Source organism: Spermophilus citellus, assembly GCF_964194105.1.
Source record: "Spermophilus citellus genome assembly, chromosome: 19".
NCBI lineage: Eukaryota > Metazoa > Chordata > Mammalia > Rodentia > Sciuridae > Spermophilus > Spermophilus citellus.
Window position 1 is genome coordinate 2325421 of NC_138201.1, and position 19508 is coordinate 2344928.

The 19508-nt window shown below is 50.5% G+C and overlaps 1 protein-coding gene across 3 annotated transcripts in view; it reads left to right on the forward strand.

The window, feature by feature from the left end:
- EOGT (EGF domain specific O-linked N-acetylglucosamine transferase) overlaps window positions 1–18789 on the forward strand; it is a 29875-nt gene extending 11086 nt beyond the window's left edge. For all 3 annotated transcript variants that reach the window (XM_081276293.1, XM_081276291.1, XM_081276292.1), the window contains 10 exons: window positions 640–746; window positions 3090–3193; window positions 7133–7225; window positions 7535–7606; window positions 7692–7778; window positions 8788–8856; window positions 12150–12211; window positions 13380–13499; window positions 14785–14887; window positions 16889–18789. In XM_081276293.1, the coding sequence (XP_081132419.1) occupies window positions 640–746; window positions 3090–3193; window positions 7133–7225; window positions 7535–7606; window positions 7692–7778; window positions 8788–8856; window positions 12150–12211; window positions 13380–13499; window positions 14785–14887; window positions 16889–17035 (964 nt within the window). In that variant the 3' untranslated portion in view covers window positions 17036–18789. The remainder of the gene's footprint in view (window positions 1–639; window positions 747–3089; window positions 3194–7132; window positions 7226–7534; window positions 7607–7691; window positions 7779–8787; window positions 8857–12149; window positions 12212–13379; window positions 13500–14784; window positions 14888–16888) is intronic.
- Window positions 18790–19508: the final 719 nt, after the last annotated feature.

The window sequence follows — 19508 nt, forward strand, 5'->3', positions numbered from 1 at the left end:
TGCTGTTTGTTTTGTGTGAGACGTGATCTCAAGGGCCAGGAGGACCCAAGGCTCTTCCCGTTCACGGTGAACGTCTCCTGCCTCCTGCCTGGGACTGTCTCTTGTTTGCAATCAGGAAATGTCTTCTGAGAAATAGACTTTCCATGTTTCAGGGGAGCTGAGCTGTGTCTGCTGTGTCTTTCTGGGTGCTAGGTGATTTGGGGAATTTGATCTCTGTCAGCATTCTAGAAGCCTCCTCTAGGAGGTTCTCTGCCCATTCTTCTCTTTGTGCCTCCTAAGCTACTGCAAATCCTGCTGATCTTCCAACTGCACTGGGAGATTATTTTGTCCAGCTTGATGTCCATTCTTTGGTGTTAGGTTCCTGGTTTAACTTCCTCGTACATTAAACTGAATTTTAAAATCATCTGATTCCTGTTTCAGTGTTAACGCTGATGTTGATTATATGAATGTCTTCCTGGGTACTAGGTGATTTTTGGAATCTCATCTTTTTTAATAGGTTTGAAAAGCTGCTTGTTGCCATAAGAAGGATTCTAAACACTAGAAACAGGAGCTACCCAGGGAACAGATCCTAAGTTAAAATGTTGCAATAGGGAGTTTGGAAGAATCCTTCAGAAATTATACCCCAATTCATAATTCCAGGTTTGCTGAGCTACGAACCTATACTCAGCTCAACTTCAGACCCATAGAAGATGGTAAATGTGACATTGTAATTGAAAAACCAACGTATTTCATGAAATTAGATGCAGGTAAGAAGTTAATTTTTCTGTAACTTAAATAATGACTAATGCAGCCTTAATCTGTTTTTCATATATGTATGTAGTCATTTTCTGTGAATTTTTAAAAAGCAATATGACTAATGGTGGATTCGCTTTTTGCTTCTTACTCTGAAGTCAATGAACTAGTTTGACTTTCTTGTTACTTTACACTTTTGGTATTCTAGAAGAAACCCTCACATTTATACCAAGTGACTCATTCAAAAATCACAAGAAGTAGGTGTACTTTCACTCTGTAACTAAATTTACCCCATCTGGATTCTCATCTCCTGACTTAGATTGTGGGTTTTTTTTGGTTATTGTTGCTGGTGGGTTTTTTGGTTTGTTTTTTTTTTTTTGGGGGGGGGGACTGGGGATTGAACCCAGAGGTACTTAATCACTCAGCCACATTCCCAGTCCCTTATATTTTTTTATTTTGAGACAGGGGGCTTCTAAATTGCACAGGGCCTCGCTACATTGTTGAAGCTGGCTTTGAACTTACGATCTTACTGCCTCAGCCTCCTGAGTTGTTGGGATTACAGGCGTGTGCCTCCATTCCCAGCTGGATTATGTTTTATTACCATTTTTTTTTTAAAATATAGAGGCCAAGGATGTACCAGGAGTCAAGGAGAAATGTCCATAACCCCCCACCCCGTCAAACTTTCTAATATCGTTTCCATGACTAAAGTGACTTTAAAATTCTTTTAGAAGTTACCACTGCAGTGTATTTTGGGGGCAGAGGGAACACTAGCATTCTTTTCCCATTTATGTCTGCTGGCCTGCGTCTCCGCTGGCACGCGTAACTTTGACCCGGTGAACTGGTTGCCCTGGAGAGGAGAAACACAGGCCTTAGTGCTGTCTCTGCCCTCCACACTGGGTCGTGTGGACTCTCACAAGAGGCAGGGCACATGGTGAGGCGTGGAGAGCCAGTCCGTGAGTTTTCCCGTCTCTGCCTGCACACGTCGTGATTTTTATGTTACAAAGCCTTAGATTCTGCCATTGGGCAAGTTTGGGTTTTTTTGAAATAAGAGCAAGTAAATATGCCACGTTCAAAGTTCTGGCTCAGTGAAACGGGGCCAAGACACACCTGGCCTGCCTGGGGAAGAGGGGTGTGTGAGCTGCAGGATTGTGGGGCTCTGTGCAGAGCTGGGAGCTGGGAGGGACAGGCTGAGCAGGCATGTGCCTCTGCTGTCCTCACCACAGCCTCACACTCTGCCCTCTTCCCTGTCCCCTCCACTCTTAGCCGGGGAGGATGAGCACTGGGTAGCAGGTAAGGCCCTGGGCACATTCCCCCAGGGTACAGCCTCGTCCACACGTCCTCCTTGTACTGAGCACTGTCCCTGCATGCTCCGTCCCTCCATCAATGTCCAGAACTCCCTAAGTGTCACCCGGGGGAGGGGCACGCATTCTTCCAGAACTTTATTTTTCTTGTTAATTTGAAAATATGCCCTTTGCCAAAATTTTTCTGGGTTAAAAAAAAAAAAAAAAAACGAGCCTTTCAAAACATCCTCCAAGATGCTAGGTTGCAAAGAACTGAGTAGTTTTTGCTCTTATTTTCTGGCACACAATGTTGTCATTCACTGCGGAAATGAACTCAGAAAGTTGTCCAGCTTCTGCTCCTGAGATTCCCTGTTTTTCTTTCACCCGACTTTTCCTTCCTTGAACCTGCATGTGTTCGATGCCCCTCCTTGGGATGTTGCCCCCTGTTGATTGGCAGGATTCAGGTTCAGTGCTGGGTGCTGCACACCCATATCACAAGCAGAGGTTTTTAATGAGTGGCATGAGAACTCGCAGGTAGTGGCAGCTGCAGCCCCTCCACTGTGCCCTAGTGGGCCCTGGCTGGCTGAGGGTCTCACTCTGTGCCAGACATGGGGATGGACACTTGGAGGTGCGTCCTCTTTGGATTCTTGGGGCAAAGCGGGAGCTCAGGCTTAGCTGTCCCCGTTTTCCCCTGTGAGCCCCGAGTGGACTGCCCAGCACTGTGCACCTTCAGCTGGAGCGTCCCGGGTCACCTCTTCTCAGCAGGAGCTGGCTCGTGTTTTCCCAGCAATAGTGTGGGCAGTCATCAAGCAGGGCAGAAGGGACAATAACGGAACCTACCAAAATGCCAGTTGTCCCCCTCAGCACCCGATGTCTGTGAATGGGTCCTGCTGAATTGATGTTTTAAAGAAGTGATCAGAAAGAATAAAGATTAGTCTTCATGTTCCTGGTTCCTGACCTGTTTGATTCCCCCACTTATATCAACTCAAAGTCCATCCCCGGGTTGGGGACGGGGTGGAGGTGGCTTCATGCTTGTGCTTGAGGGCTGGTTGAGGTGGATGTCTTTCCATACACCAGGTATCAACATGTACCACCACTTCTGCGACTTCGTCAATCTCTACATCACCCAGCACGTGAACAACTCTTTCAGCACGGACGTGTACATCGTGATGTGGGACACTGTGAGTACCCGGGTGTGCTCCTCCTTCACCCTGCCCACACTCTGCTCAGGGTGTGACCCGAGGCAGAACTTCCCCACACAGACGCAACTCTGTCCCCACGTACGTGTGCAGCGCACGGACACAGCTGAGCAGCTTGGGCACACTTGACAGTGACGATGGCATCTGCAGGGGAGGCTTCCCACACGGGGAGTTGGTACACCCATGGGGGGGTCCTCTGTGGTTCAGCTGAGCATCCTGACTCCTGCCGTAGATGCTCATGTCTCCAGGATGATGTTGCAGGCCGGTGGCGGCCTGCTGAGTGGCGGGGCAGCACTTGGCACCGCTCGGGAGGAGTCACAGCAGCCCACACAGCACGGCCCAGGTGTACTGAGGCCAGGTCCACCAGGGACAGATACCACTGCCATGGCTGAGGAGCCTCGAGACCCAGGGGCCAATGCCACCTGGAACAGCTATGTTGGCAAGGCCCCCAGATCCCTGCAGGACCATGCCCAGTGCCAGGAGTCACGGTGCCAGGGAGGCCTAAGCCTGGCTCCCCAGCCCAGTGCAGCTCCCTGCCGAGCGTCTTTTTAAATCAGGAGAACTGTTGTCTAGAAACCTCACTGACACGGGCCATCGTCATTTCCAGAGGGCACTGGACACGTAGTTCTCTGCAGACAAGGAAGAGCCCGGGTCACAGGGCTCCTCTGTGGCTGTGGGGAGGTTGTGGCCATGGCCCCCAGACCTTTGCTGGAGTCCGTGGGAGCGGGCACTGTGCCCCGGGGCCTGCGCTCCCCTCTCCTGCTCCCCCCACATATGCTCTCTCTGTGTCCAGCCTTGCTGCCGCCCACCCCCCCACCCCCATTTCCTGGAAAGATGTCTGAGCCCAGAGGAAGTCGGTCCCTTTCTGTCTTCTTTCGGTGCGAGTGCTCGCAGGGCGGCCAGGACATCCGTCGGAGGGCCTGCGTGGCTCGGCAGGCGGTTTGGCCCCTTACAACAGGACACCTGCCCTCACGTCCCTGCCTGCCCTCCTCCCCCGTGGATGAGGGACTCTGCTTGCACCTGTGGGGACGAGGGTTTTCACTGCGGTTTCTAGAGGAAGGGAGGCCTGGCCGGCAGGGAGTGCTGGAAGGTGCACGGCCAGCGAGTGGCCAGGGTTCCGCTGTGGCTTGGAACCCTGGGTGCCTCGTGGCCTTCCTGTGCAGTGTGCAAGGACCCACGAGTCCACAGCAAGCTTCCCCCCACTTTCCAGAGGCTTCTGTTGCGTCTCTTGTGTCTCCCTGGGTGGCCTCGGGCAAGCTGAGCCAGCCTCTGCACCTGGCCTTCTGTGTGCCCACTGGGGTGGGACGAGGCACATGGCCATGTGAAGATCACAGCCACCTGGTCTCCTGGACACATGAGGTCGGGGCAGTCTGGCCCTGACTGGTGTGGACGGGCAGGGCAGGCGAAGCCCTGGCTGGGTGGCTGTCCTGCTGTCACCTGCCTTCTCCACTGCCCCGGCATCCGTCACGATCTGTGCTGTCCGTCAAGGGCCCTTGCTCATGGCTTGGGGTGTCCACACGGGCAGTCGCTGGTCACTCCAGAGTCCAGGCTGCGGGAGCTTCAGGGCGGGTGTGGGGAGCAGTGGGTCTTGTGGGTGCTGAGCTCCTCTGTGCTGGCCGGGCCTTAGGGAAGCAGTGCATGACCTGCAGGCTGTGACCTGCATCCTCCAGCTGGACGGTATCACCAGAGTCGGTGCTGAGGGCCTCAGGGGAGTCCTCTGCCGTGGACAGGGAGGTGGCTGTAGCTGCCGGTCGGACCTTGGTGACACCTTACATGCCGCCACCAGGTGGCCCATGGGGCCTTCTGGCTCCTGCTTGTCCAGTCCAGCAGTTCGGCTGCTCCCTTCAGGCACACACAGAGGCACTGTCCTCCAGACGCCCCTCTGAGGACACAGATGGGAGGGGCTGGCCTCTCACTGACTAGGAGGTTTGTTATTTCTCTGCAACTGAGAAAGTCACACCTGATCATAGCACCACAGAGGGGTGTGGATCTCAAAAGTTTCCCTCTCCATTTCCATGGTCTCCCAGGGGACGGCAGTTGGCCTGTGGGCGAGTCACTTGCAGGACTCTGTCTTATTCAATTAATGGGGAGAAGTTTAGTGGTGACGTGTGACGCCCAACTGGATCACTCAGGGTCACTGCAGGTGAACTGGACTGGCTGCTAAGTGACCACACAGAGACAGGACAGACCTTTCTTGGGGTTCAGTGACGGCTCCTCGACCTCAGCTCCCACAAAGGAGGCAAGAGAGGCAGCAAAGCAGAGAGCTCACCTGAAAACCTCCAATTTATTAGGGGGAAGACATTTGAGAAAGTTCCACCCAAAAAAGGCAAGGGGTTATGTTTCAGGGGGTTGCATGGTGATGTCTTGGGGTCAGCAGATTGACTGATGTCTTGGGAGGCCACACCCATGTCAGGTGCTGTGTGGGATCATAGGCAGAGCAAGAGACAAGGACACACAGGTCACATAGCCCAGTCAGAGCAGCCACATCAGTCCAATCCCCTCGTGTGCTCAAATGTGCACAACTCACACACACAGCCCAGGCTGGCTCGCAACAGTAACATGCCTTGTGTGTGTGTGTTTTTAACAACAAAAACCCAACAACCCAATTCAATAATAAATGGGCAAATGAACTAAACAGGCACCTCCCAAAAGAAAAAAAATGAATGAGCAACAAACATGTAAAAAAATCTTCAGCATCCCTAGGAATCCGGGAAATACGAATCAAAACTACACTGTGACTCCGTCTCACTCCATCCTGAAAGGCATTCATCAAGAATACAGACCACAATAAAACCTGGAGAGAATATGGGTCAAAGAACACCCCCCACTGTTGGTGGAACGATAAACTAGCCAACCACCATGGAAATTGGTTTGGAGGCTCCTTAAAAGACTAGGTGTGAGCCACCACGCGACCCAGCCATAGCACTCCTCGGTATTTATCCCAAAGAATTAGCTGGGCATGGCACACACCTGTAATCCCAGCAGCTCAGGAGGCTGAGGCAGGAGGATCTTGAATTCAGAGCCAGCCTCAGCAATGGCAAGGTGCTAAGCAACTCAGTGAGATCCTGACTCTAAATAAAATACAAAATAGGGCAGAAGCTGGGGCTCAGTGGGTGAGTGCACCTGAGTTCAATCCCTGGTGACCCCCCTCCCCCCAAAAAAAGAACCAAAGTCATCCTACTACAGAGATCCATGCAGACCCATCTCTGTAGCAGCACAATTCACAGTAGCCAAACCATGGCACCAGCCCAGGTGTCCATCAACGGATGCATGAACAAAGGAAATGGGGTCTATACACACAATGCAGTTCCACCCAGACATAATGAAGAATGAAATCCTGCCAAGTAATCCTGAAAAGTAAGGGGAGATCAGTGTGTGCCATATTTGGGTTTAACATTGATGTGATTTCTGTTTTAGTCGGGTTCATCACTGCTGTGACCAAAAGACCTGACAAGAACAATGTTAGAGGAGGGAAAGTTTATTTGGGGCATTGTATTTTTGACTTTAGGGTTTTGGAAACCTTTCTCGCTATGACGTGTCTGTAAAGCATGATGCCGCTCTGACCGTCTTTGCTCAGGGAGCGGGTGAGCATGCGTACAGATGGTGCCATATCTGTGCTGAGTGCATCTGTGGCGCACGGAGACATGGCACAGAACACCCCACGGCAGCTGTGGTTTTGGAGACGTGCGAATGCAGGATGGAGATGAGCAGAGCTGTTGGCAGCTGCCATGCAGCTGGGAGGACGTCTGTCCTTCCCGTCCAGCGTGGCTCGGCCCCTGTGCAGCTCTGCTTGTCCTGTGTGTGTGCGGCTTGTCTGGGATCCCAGCGTGACTCTGTACCAACGGGCAAAGTCGGGTTTTGCAGCCATCTTGAGAAGCTGGCCATGCCCTTCCCTGACCCCCGGTCCTGTTCCTCTCCCAGAGCTCCTCTGGATACAGGGACCTGTTCTCCGAGACCTGGAAGGCCTTCACGGACCACGACGTCATACACTTGAAGACCTACGACTCCAAAAGGGTACGGGAAGCCTCTCTGTGAATAGCTGCAGCCTGCAGATGCGTAATGGGAGTCTCTGTGAGCGCTCACCGTTGGCTTCTCGTGTCTCCGTGTCTTTTGTTGTAACTAGAGTTCTTGTTTCATTGACCATATACTTGTGCAAGCCTTTTTTTTTTTTTTTTTGTAACTTTAAAAAAAATGTGAATTGTATTCTCTTGGAAATAGTATTCTAATGCAAAACGGATATGAGCTTTCCACGATGTCAGCGCTCTCTGGGTGTGAAGGGTGCAAGTCCCATTCTCTTACCTTTTATCGGGTCTTCCTTCTCAGGTGTGCTTCAGGGATGCCGTGTTCTCGCTGCTGCCCCGCATGCAGTACGGGCTCTTCTACAACACCCCGCTGGTAAGTGCTGCGGGTGGCAGGTGCTCAGCGCAGAGCCCCTGGGCCCGCGGAGGCGCTCATGCGGTGCCTCCTGTGCACCCCCTAGATCTCCGGCTGCCAGCACACGGGGCTGTTCAGGGCCTTCTCCCAGCACCTGATCCACAGACTGCACATCAGGCAAGAGGGCCCCCAGGTAAGGGTGCGTTCCCTGTGGGTCCTGGGGGAGGCCTGACCTTTCCGACCCAGTGAAAAGCAGCATGGCCTTGACGGGGAAAGAAGGACCAGGAGACAGCATAGCCTGGGCTGGGATTTCAGACGGGGCCGTCTGATTGTGGGCATCAGAAAACGTCCACAAAGAGCTGCCCCCTGCACACCCCCTCCCCTGCTCTGTCCCCTTCTGTGGCCACATCTCCCACCTTCTCCCAGATCCTCTACACACACACACACACACACACACACACACTCATGACCCCAGCCAGAAGCCCACCCTGCTGACCCAGAGCCCAGCCACGGGTCGGGAACAGATGGGTCTTGGTGGCTGAGGTAGAAGTGTCTGTGGTCACTTTGAACTGACACAGCACGACGGTGCGTATTTGCGGGGCACGTTGTGATATTTGGATACATGATGCTAAGTGTGATGCTCAAGGGAGAGAATGGGGCACGCCCTCCGTCTCTCACAGGCGCTCTGTCCTGGAGCATCCGGTCCTGTCTCCCAACACTTAGTGATGGCGTCTTGTCAAGCCTGGTCACTGCATTGCAGAGTGCTGGGACTTAGTCCTCCTCTTAGCTCGGTTTAGTACCTGCTAACCCACCCTTCTTGTCCTGCCTGCCCTCCCCACTTCCCAGCCTCCGGTGTCCCCTGTTCTATCCCTGTTTCTGGAGATCAGCTTCTGGGCACATGCAGGACGTTCTCTGGGCCTCGCTGTGCACATTTCTTCCATTTTCATCCACCGTGTCCCCCGTAGCAGGGTGGCGTTCCTTCTTGGGGCTGAGTCACATTCCACTGTGTAGACATGCCACTTGTGCTCTTCAGGGGGACACGCTTGTGGTCCCCGAGAGACAGGTGGAGAGTCCGGCCAAACGTGCACCGTCCCGGGGGTGTCCTGGTCGGGTTTCTCCTGTGGAAACCGCATCTTAGGTCCGGGTGTCCACCGTCCATCCAGACACGTGTGCCATTATTTCCATTCTTGTTTTGACTACAGGACGGAAAACTTCGAGTCACCATTCTCTCCCGGAGCACAGGATATCGCAAAATACTGAACCAAGATGAGGTTAGTTTTCCATGTGCTTGTTTAATATCCTCCCACGGAATTCACCGCCTGACCAGTGGGCGGCGTGTTTCCACATTGCTTGAGAATCTTCAGTTTGAAACTCTGCTGCCAGGGTTTTGGACATCTTGACGGCCTGTCCAGGTCGAGTTGCTGGACTTGACTGGTGGGTGGAAGTCCCCACACAACCCTCTGCCCGGGCCAGCTTGCTGTGCTGCGAGTGTCCCTGAGCCCTGGCTAAGCCAGGAGGGCGGCAGAACTGGAGTCCTGAGGCCACACCACGGCCGCAGTGGCAGCTCTCGCCCTCTAGGAGAGCCAGGGGCAGTTTGCAGGGCGTCTCTGGGAGATGGTTGATGGCGTGTGGCAGTACTGTGGCCCTGGCAGCAGATACAGGTGCAGAGTCTCCATCCACTTCTGGGACTGTCTTAGGAATTGCTCGCCTCTTGGCATCCCAGTCCCTTTCCACAGCTCAGGTCACGAAACTGTCTTTCTCCTCAGTGAGGTGGCCGAGTCAGGCCTGTAGAGTTGCGGGCCCCAAGAGTAGCCTCCAGAATGCAGTGTGGTCCATAAAAGCCTGTGGAGGGCTGGGAGGCAGCTCAGGGCAGGCCTGGGTTCCATCCCAGCACACACAGGAAACCCGCTGAGCAGCTGCTGTGAGCCAGGCTTTGAGAATATAGGGAGGGTCCCTGCCCCGTGGAGCTGGAGAGACAGACAAGGAACAGGCAGGTCAGCCCGTGGGGGGACCTCAGGAGCCGGAGTGCGTGCAGGAAGCTCTCCAGGTGCTGGGTGGAGACTGGGAGGTGTGAAGGGAAACGTGGAGAGGGGCCACCCGTGAGGAGCCTTCATCAGAGTGGAGTCCAGCCAGGGAAAGCCTCCCGGGCAGAGGTGGGGTGCTCCGGTGGAACAGGCTTCTGTTGTTCTGGAAATGGGGACAACCTAACGTGGCTGCAGCATCTCCAGGGAGCTGGGGATGTCAGAGGAGCTCAGAGGAGCGGGGTGTGGTGCGGCCTGTGGACCCAGGTCAGGACCTGGACTTTGTTCCAGTTGAGAGCCCTGAGCAGGGTGTGGTGGGCAGGATCACTTCCCCTGTCCGTCTGCCTTGTCCTCAGCCCTGGGTCCTATGAATAGGGTGGGTGACATGCAGTTGCAGCAGCAGGTGGACTCAGCGTCCTGGTGCTGCCTTAGAATAGGAAGGCCACCTGGATCCCTCACTGGGCAGCTATCCCAGATGGCCTGGAACTCTGTCCACCGTCCACCACAACCTCTGCCCCTGCCCGGGGAGCTCTTCCCTTGGCTGGGTTCACATCTCAGCTTATCTTTCTTTGCAGGGGAAGAGGAGGGAGAAGGCGAGGGAGAGGAGGAGGATCAGGGAGGCTCGGGGTGCTGGCTGTGAAGGTGGGGGAAGGGCCTAAGCCTCAGCCGTGGAAGGTTCCAGGAGCTGGGGAGGGGAGTCTCCCATAGGCACGCAGCCCTGCCAGCACCCTGCCTTAGCCCTGCGACACCCTTGTTGGGTGCGGAAGGATGCACTGTGCTGTTTAAGCTGCTGGATTCCTAGTGACTTCTTGCAGCCCTGTGTTGAAGACAAATACACCCCAGAGACTCGGTGGCTTATGTACCCTTGAGTCACCCTGGCTGCCAGTCACTCTGGCTGCGGGAGTGTGCGCGGGAGCTGAATGGCATCCGCAGCCCAGGGAGGGAGGGAGGGTGAAGCAGATGAGGATGGTGGCCCGCGGGGTGAGTTCCAGAGGCAGGCCCAGGGTGCTGGAGAGGTGTGGAGAACCGAGTGTGCCCCCAGGCTCTCAGCTTGAGCAGGTGAGTGGGACTGAAGCAGAAGAGATTTGGGAAGACTGGGGGGGGGGCAGACTTTGATGGACGAAGTATTGACATGGGTCAATTTGATGCGAGCAGTATGTTCCTGGGGGTCCAAGAGGACCAAGTGTGTGAGGGGCTGTGGTTCTCGGTCACTGCCTGTGGCTTTCCGTAGCAGCAGAGTAGCATGCACTGGGTAAGAGCACGGGTTCTGGGGGGCAGAAGTCCCAGACTTGAGATTGGCCCTGCGTTTGCCAGCCGGGAGGGCCTGAGGAAGTTAACTCTCATTTATAAATGGGCTTCGTCTTCATAGTATTTACTGATTTTTTTCTTTCCTTTTTTTTTTTGGTGCTGGGAATTGAAGCCAGGGGTTCTTTACTACTGAGCTATATCCCCACTTAGTTACTGTATCCCTCACTTAGTTACTTAGACTGACCTTGAACTTGGGATCCTCCTGTCTCAGCCTCTCAAATTGCTGGGATTACAGGCATGCACCCCTGTGCTGTGCTAGGCTTTGGTGTGATTTTTTTTTTTGTGTGAGAATTAAGTAAAATGACTTAAAGTACTTACAAATGCCTGCATAGCTGCGTGGGGTGGCACATGTCTATAATCTCAGTGACTTAGGAGGCTGAGGCAGGAGGATCGTGATTTCAAGGCCAATCTCAGCAACTTGGGGAAACCCTGTCTGAAAATTTTAATAAAGGGGTGGGGATGTAAAAGAGTGGTAAAGTACCCCTGGGTTCAATCCCCAACACCACAAAAAAACAAACCAAAGACAAATGCCTGCCCATCAATGCGTTTTTGAAAGATTAGTTTACGGTACTGCTGGGTCTGGGTGCTGAACCCTGGGCTTCCTGCCTGCTGGGCAAGCTCTCTCCACAGAGCCAACCTAGCCGTCTGGTGCCCTGTAAACCCTGACACTGCTGTGGAGTGTCACTTGTGCCCCAAGGCCACGTGACACAGGGCAGAAATCACTGGACGGCGGGACCCACAGCGTTGGGTCACTGTGGCTGCTGGGACCGAGAGAACCCTGGCCACGTTTTGGATACATGTCAATCATGCTTCCACACTTTTTTCCACCAAAACATAAGTATTTCCAGAGCCTGGGCTCCAGGGTGTCACTGATGATTGGTTCTGAAATGAGACGGTAGGAAGAAAACCAGCAGAATGACTGGAACATTCTAGGTGGCGGCTAATACTGTAGCGGTGGGCAGTGGCATGTGGCACTTGCCCATGCTGAGCACCTGTGCCCCGGGTGGACTCCTTTCAGCCTCAGACAAAGCTCTACAAAGCTGGGGTTGGGGGCGGGCGTGGGTGTTCAGAGGGTGGAGCCAGGATTAGAGCTCAGGTGAGTTCCGTACAGTGGCCCCGAAGGATACTTCTTACCTGAACGATGCCACGTGCAAAAGCAAGAAGCTTCAAAACCAAAGGAGGAAAGTTAGAAGGGAAGGAGGGAGAAAAGTCCCCACCGTTTCCCGTTTTTCCAGCTCGCCAATAAGCTGAGGACGGTGCCTATGTTTGAAGTCCGGGTTGTGGATTACAAGTACGGGTAAGTGACAGCCCCAGGTGGCACACGTTCTCCCCGGCTGTGGTGATGGAGAGCCCTCTTCCAGGGGAGCCGTTAGCGCTTAGAGGCCTGGACGGAATGTCAGACCCCAGTGTGACACAGGCCGGAGATGTGGCGAGGGCCAGGGCACAGGGCATCTCTGTGCGGCCTCCTGGGCTTGCGTTGTGACACCACGGTGTTATCCAGGAAAAGTGCAGACCCAGGTTTTCATTTGGAATTTCTCACTTGGAGCTTCATGGTTAGGTAGCTGGGTCCCTTCCCATTACATAATTTTGAAGGAAATGAAAATACTGATGTTAGGGCTGATGTTTGGCTCAAAATTTTGAGACAGGGTCTCCCTGAGTTGCTGAGGCTGGCCTTGAAATCACGGCTTTGGGCTGATGTCTGGCTCAGAGTTTGCACATCTGTCGGTGTTTAAAGCACACACCTGCGGCAAAGGCAGGAAGGTACTCTGGTGGAATCCGAGAGCATTTCCATGTGTCCAGATGGCACCGAGGAACTCACATCACACAGGGGAAATTCATTTTCATTTTTAGAGAGCCCTCTTCTTACCCTGAGGCAGTTTCAGTTTGCTGCTGCCATGTGATGGCGTCTGTAGCCCTTCTAATTTCTTTTTCATGATAGCAGGAGCAGGCTCAGGCTCACAGCCTCGCCCTGCAATACCATCTACCTGGGTGTGAAGGATGCTTTTTTGATTATATCCATTTATATAATTTTGTTGATGTCATGCATCACTGGTTTTTCTGCATAAGGTAGCTATCAAGGTTCTTTTTAGAAATGAAAGTCCAAAAAGACCAGTGAGGGGTGGGGTTGTGGCTCCGTGGTAGAGCACTTGCCTAGCATGCAGGAGGCACTGGGTTCGACCCCCCACCACAGAAAAGTAAATAAATAAAGGAATTGCGCCCATCTACAGCTAAAAACATATTAAAAAATAAAAAGACAGCTTATAATTATTGAATTATTAGGAAACTAAGTTGTTGATTACTAGAGTATGCTTGAAATTGGCAAAAAGAAAAAAAGAAAAAGAAAAAGTGAAGGGGTGGAGTGTGACTTCAGTCAGGAAAGGCACGTGTACACACGTCCCCAGGAGTCACACGCCAGCCCAGGGCTCCTCCCTGCTCCTCACCCTCTTGTGTTCTACACATTACAGAAAGTTCGCGTTCTTGGATCAGCTGAGGTTCACGCACAACACCGACATATTTATTGGGATGCACGGAGCGGGTCTCACCCACCTGCTGTTCCTCCCCGACTGGGCTGTGGTGTTTGAACTGTGAGTGTTGGGGCTTCTGGGGGGTGGCTAGTGCTGACTGTCACTCTGAGCGTTACAGGGTCTTCCCAGGCACCTGGTGCCTTGCGGGAGTCTGGGAGGTCCTCCGCAGCCTGTCGGTGTGCCTCTGAGCAGCTCACCTGCTCACCCCAGCTCGCTCCCCAGGGTGACCCGTTTCCTTCATGCCTGTCTCTCCCACTGTGAGCATTTCCAGCAGTCAGTGTGATGACTGTGTTGAGAGAACCTAAAGCTGAGGGTGTCCGGCTTTAGTTGGTCGAGCACTGCGTCAGCCTGTGGGGGGCCTGGGTTGGATCCACAGCACTGGAAAGATTTTACAAAAGAAGGAATCTGTATGTCTCCTGCACAACCCAGCCCTCGCCTGCCACTTCCCCTAGTGCTTGCTGGCTACTTGCTCAGGAAGTCCAGGCCATGGAGGAAATGCTTGTCAGGGCGTGCCTGTACCTCAGTGGTCACCTTGGGACGTGGTCTTCCCTCCCGCAATGTGGTCAGCACCATGTCCCATCTTTGCTTCTGAACACTCTGACAGCAGTCCCTGTTATTTTATTTCTCCCCCTCGTATCTGAATATCTTGGTGGAATGGCTTCATTTTTAAAAGGAAGCGACTCGGTATTTAAACAGGAGGCTCTTATTTAAGAAGCCTTGTCATAAACTTCCAGTGCTCTGCGAGACGTTTTAAATGCTGTGTGTTGGAGAGATCTCCAGATGGTTGTGAGTTCGATAGCAATGCATTTCTCCTAGTGGGGGCAGCAGAATGGAAGATGGGAGGAAGGAGAGGAACGTCACCAAAGAAAGGTGGACGTTGGCATCCTGAGCCTGGCATCAGGCTCTGCTTCCTGCCTTGGCTAGCTGGCTGCCTGACCCGGGGGCTTCCACCTGTGCAAAGACATAACATGTTTCAAGACAGTGTCAAGTTCACAGGCAGTGGGTCCCACTGAATAAGGCCAGTCCCCTCCACCCCTTGATCTTACTCTGCTTTGTAAAGGCTAAGGCAAGCTTCTGAGAATTTATTTATTGAGTTTGTTGTTTTGTTGTTTGTGTTGGACATCAAACCCAAGGTCTGGTGCATACTAAGCAAGCACTCCACCACTGAAGTACAGCCCCAACTCTGAGAATTTTAAAAATATCATCTTTTTCATTGTTGCTAACTGTTTACAAAAGCTTTTGCAAGAGCGTATTTGGGTGCTACATGTCTTTTCCACATAGAATTGTGGACCGGACAAAAAAACCCTGGACAAAGCCTGGTGTTGTGACACCCTTGTGTCCCCAGATATAACTGTGAAGATGAACGCTGTTACTTAGACCTGGCCCGGCTGAGAGGCATCCACTACATCACTTGGCAAAAGATGGACAAAATCTTTCGTCCGGAGAAGGTAAGATCCATCATTTTATTTTATTATTATTTTTTAAATGAATTTATTTATTGTAATTAGGTATATATGACATCAGAATGCATTTGGATTAATTCTACACAGTTGCACCATGACTTTTCATTTCTCTGGTTGTACATGATGTAGCGTCACACCATGTGTGCAGTCATACATGTACCTAGGGTTATGATGTCCATCTCATTCCACCATCTTGCTGCCCCCATACCCCTCCCTCCCCTCCCTCCCCTTTGCCCAATCACAGTTCCTCCATTTTTCCCATGCCCCCAGCCATTATGGATCAATATTTATTTATCAGAGAGAACATTTGACCTTTGGTTTTTTGGGATTGGCTCAGTTTGTACTTACATGATATTCTCCAGCTCCATCCATTTACTTGCAAATGCCATGTTTTATTCTCTTTTGGTGCTGAGTAATATTACATCATGTAAATATATACCGCAGTTTCTGTATCCATTTATCTATTAAAGGGCATCTAGGTTGGTTCCACAGTTTAGCTATTGTGAATTGAGCTGCTATAAACATTGATGTGGCTGTGTCCCTGTAGTGTGCTGATTTTAAGTCCTTTGTGTATAGACCGAGGAGAGGGATAGCTGGGTCAAATGCTGTTTTCTAAGGAATCTCCATCCTGCTTTCCATATTGGCTGCACCAATTTGCAATCCCACCAGCAGTGTATGAGTGTGCCTTTTCCCCCACATGCTCGCCAACACTTATTGTTGTTTATATTCTTGATAGCTGCCATTCTGACTGGCATGAGATGAAACCTTAGAGTAGTTTTGATTTGTGTTTCTCTAATTACTAGAGATGTTGAATATTTTTTCATATAGTTGATGGTTGAATGTATATCTTCTGAGAAGCGTCTGTTCAGCTCCTAAGCCCATTTATTGATTGGATTGTTTGCTTTTTTTGGTGTTTTTTTTTTTTGAGTTCTTTATATATCCTGGAGATTAGTGCACTATCTGACATGCATGTGGTAAAATTTGCTCCCAAAATATAGGTTATCTATTCACATCACTGATTGTTTCTTTTGCTGAGAAGCTTTTTAGTTTGAGTCCATTCCACTTATTCATTTTTGTGCTTTAAGAGTCTTGTTAAGGAAGTCGGGGCCTAATCTGATGTGATGAAGATTTGAGCCTACTTTTTCCTCTATTAGGCTCAGGTCTCTGTTCTAATTCCTACATCCTTGATCCACTTTGAGTTGAGTTTTGTGCATGGTGAGAGATAGAAGTTTAGTTTCATTTTGCTGAATATGGATTTCCAGTTTTCCTAGCACCATTTGTTGAAGAGGCTGTCTTTTCTCCAATGTATGTTTTTGGCTCCTTTGTCTAGTCTGAGATAACTGTATTTATGTGGGTTTGTCTCTGTGTCTTCTATTCTGTACATGGTCTACATGTCTCTTTTGGTGCCAATACCATGCCATTTTTGTTACTATTACTTTGTAGTATAGTTTAAGTTGTGGTATTGTGATGCCTCCTGCTTCACTCAAATCATTTTAAACAGTCTAAAGTGACTGCTTATTAAAACAGAGTGATCATCGAACATCAATAAACTGTTCTTCTCCAACTAGTGAGTTATCATATAGGACATTTGCAAACTGGATAAAGTTCTAATATCTCTAAGACAGTTTTATAAAATCTGGGCAGAGAAAGGCCGAGTGGATCAACACAGCAGGACTCAGCAGCTGGTCCTCTGCTGTTTTGGGTAGTAAACTTTACCGGGAGTGGCCACGCTTCTGTTTGTATCATCTGTGTCACCTAGGTCTGCCTGGGTGCTCAGTGGAGAGCTGAGTGACAGACTGGGAACCTATGGTCACATGGTCAGCAGGTGGAAGATGTTGATTGCTACTGGACTGTTCTAGAGTTTGCCAACCTCTGATGTGTAGCCTCAGTGAAAAGGGCTGCCCTGGGTAAAGTCCAGTATTTTCCTGGGTGTGAGGAAAGCCCACCCTCAGTAGTTTGTGGATCTGTGTTCTCTTGTTCCCACAGAGTGACCACCCAACTCTGTCTGATCACGAGAAGTTTAACAATTACTCTTTCGACGCAGAGGAATTCTTGCGCCTTGTCCTTCAGGCTGCGGACCAGGTACTGCAACACCCCAAGTGGCCGTTTAGGAAGTCTCACGACGAGTTATGAAGGCGTTGGGTTGTGGGCAAGAAGAGGATCTGCCCGACACACCACCTGGCAACACAGCACCACGGGACCTTTTCCAGGCCAAACTACTTCCAGGACGTTTGTGTTTTCTAGTCTTTGTTTCATGTGTTGTGTCATTGCTACAACAGCAATAACTTTGCACTGAAAAATGGACTTTTTTTATAGTTTAAAACTGGGTGATTGAGCTTTCTTCTTAGGAATACCAAAGTTTTCAATTTTCTCAGCTTTAAAAACTTGTAAATGTTTGTGTAAAATTTCTTGTGATTGTAACTGCAGAATATTCCGACCTGTTGGTATTTGGGCAAATTAAGAATGGCTCCTTTTGCTTGCCGTCATCTGTTGATAACACTGTCAGGAAAGGACACACACACGCACACGCACACACATCATGATTTTCAGTTGCAGGCTACAGGAATGTCTTGCAGATCAGTGTCCAGCCCACTCCAGGCTGTGGGCACTGAGCACCTGAGTGAAGCCTGCCACTGTGTTAACAGGTCCTCACACATTGCATATTGCAATTACGTTTTCCTCAAAGTAACAACTCTGTGATAAACCCAATGTTGTGGCTGGTTTGCACTGACTCCTGTGGCTGCGGAGAGCATCATGTTGAATTTGCCGGAAAAAGAGTGGTCTCCACTGTGCAGGTATCTGTGGCTGCATAAGTGAGCACATCTACTTAAATCAGCAGCAAGTGTTCCTGTCTGTACAGATTTCAGTGGCCAAACACAGAGGTTTTCCCCTAACAAAATAAGACAATAAAAAGGTGGACATGTGAATTATCCAATCAAATGAAATCCATAAAAAAAAAAGTGATATCGATGAAAAAGAATACCAAAATGAAGTTCAACTCCAGGAACCGACTCATTACTTCCTGTTCATGAACTACAAATTTAGCTGTGAGAAGCTGTGGACTTTTTTTTGCACCCAGAATGTGAAGTTCACATTTAAGAACACTTGAGTCATCTAATTGGAGAGTAGTTACTTCTGTTTTTTAAAGTGGGGATTAGCAAATTACAGCAAAACGAAAGAGTGTTTTTTAAAATTTTAGAGTTGTTAAAAAAAAAAAAAAGAACATGCAAGGGAGAAGTGATGTTCCAAACAAAATGTTTGTATCTAGAACTTGACAGAAGTTTGCTGACCTTTCCTTTAAAGGACCAGCACAAGCTTCTAGAGTAGTGATATGTATTAAGGTATCTGTGAAGAAAACAGTGCATCACTCTGGGGAAAGCTCCGATTTGATTCTGAAATTGTATGAAAGGAATGATAGCATCATGCATTTTTAAATGACAGGTATTGCCACAGTTACTGGTGTGGGGCACCAAGTCCCCATGTGGGAGGACTAGGTACCCGGCACCAGGCCCTGCTGTGCCCACATCAGGAAGGTAGAGACCTCTGAAACCGGAGTGACCCATTTATCTTCTTACCTGCTTTTACAACACAGTGGAAATGGGACTCCACAGACTATTGAGAATTTCAGAAATCTAGCCCAATTTCACAATAAAACCATTTGAATATTTAGCATTTAGAATACATTTTATACCAACAAGAATGTACATTTGACACTTTCGTTATGGAATTCGATCAGACTTTTAGGTGGGACCAAAGAAGGTCTTCAAGTTGTTATAATATTTAAAATGTCAAGTCTGGTTTTTCTTTTTTAAGACTTTGAAGGGGATGCATTTCATTGTCCATTTTGGGTATGGCTTTGGAATAAATTTTCTTATATTTCAATTAAATGGCTGAACCATTTTCATTTTCAGGGTTTCCTGTGTCTGAATGTTATCGACTTGCTTCTTCAACCTGGTAGTTGGTAGAATCTAAAAATTAAGGTGCTCACTGATGAATAATTCAGCTTAATCGAATATTATACCTTACATTTATTTCCTAGCTTTCTAACTAATGCTTCCAGTAAATGTGGATGGAGCCACTGCCGTGTCCTAGCGCCTGTTGTAGGTTCTGGGGGAGGAGACAGAGGGGGCCAGCATTAGTACAACAGGGTGCCTGGCCCTGATGTGGGCGCGGAGGAGACCACAGCCAGAGAGGGCGGCAGAATCTGGGCTGATGATGGCCATGCACACGGAAGAAGAGGGTCAGCAAGGTCCTCCTTGAAGATGTCACATGGCAGGGCTGGGAGGAGGCGCAGAAGGGAGCAGCACAGAACCCCAGGCAAAGAGCATTCAGGAAGCCACACGTTCGTGGCCCTGGGGCAGCAGCAGCTGCGAGGCCAGCTGAGGGGAGGTGACTGGAGCAGAGGCTGAGACTCCCCTCAGTTGGTTCTGATAAACCTCGGAGAGATCTGGACCACAGGTGAAGACCCAGCTCTCCCAAAGACAGGACAACTCCAGCCCCTGCTGGGAATGGGCTGTAGGGAGTCCTCTGGTGACCGCTGCCATGGTGGGTGGTGTGCTAGGAGGTGCTCAGGATCAACACCATGGGGAGCTGGGGGGGGGGACTT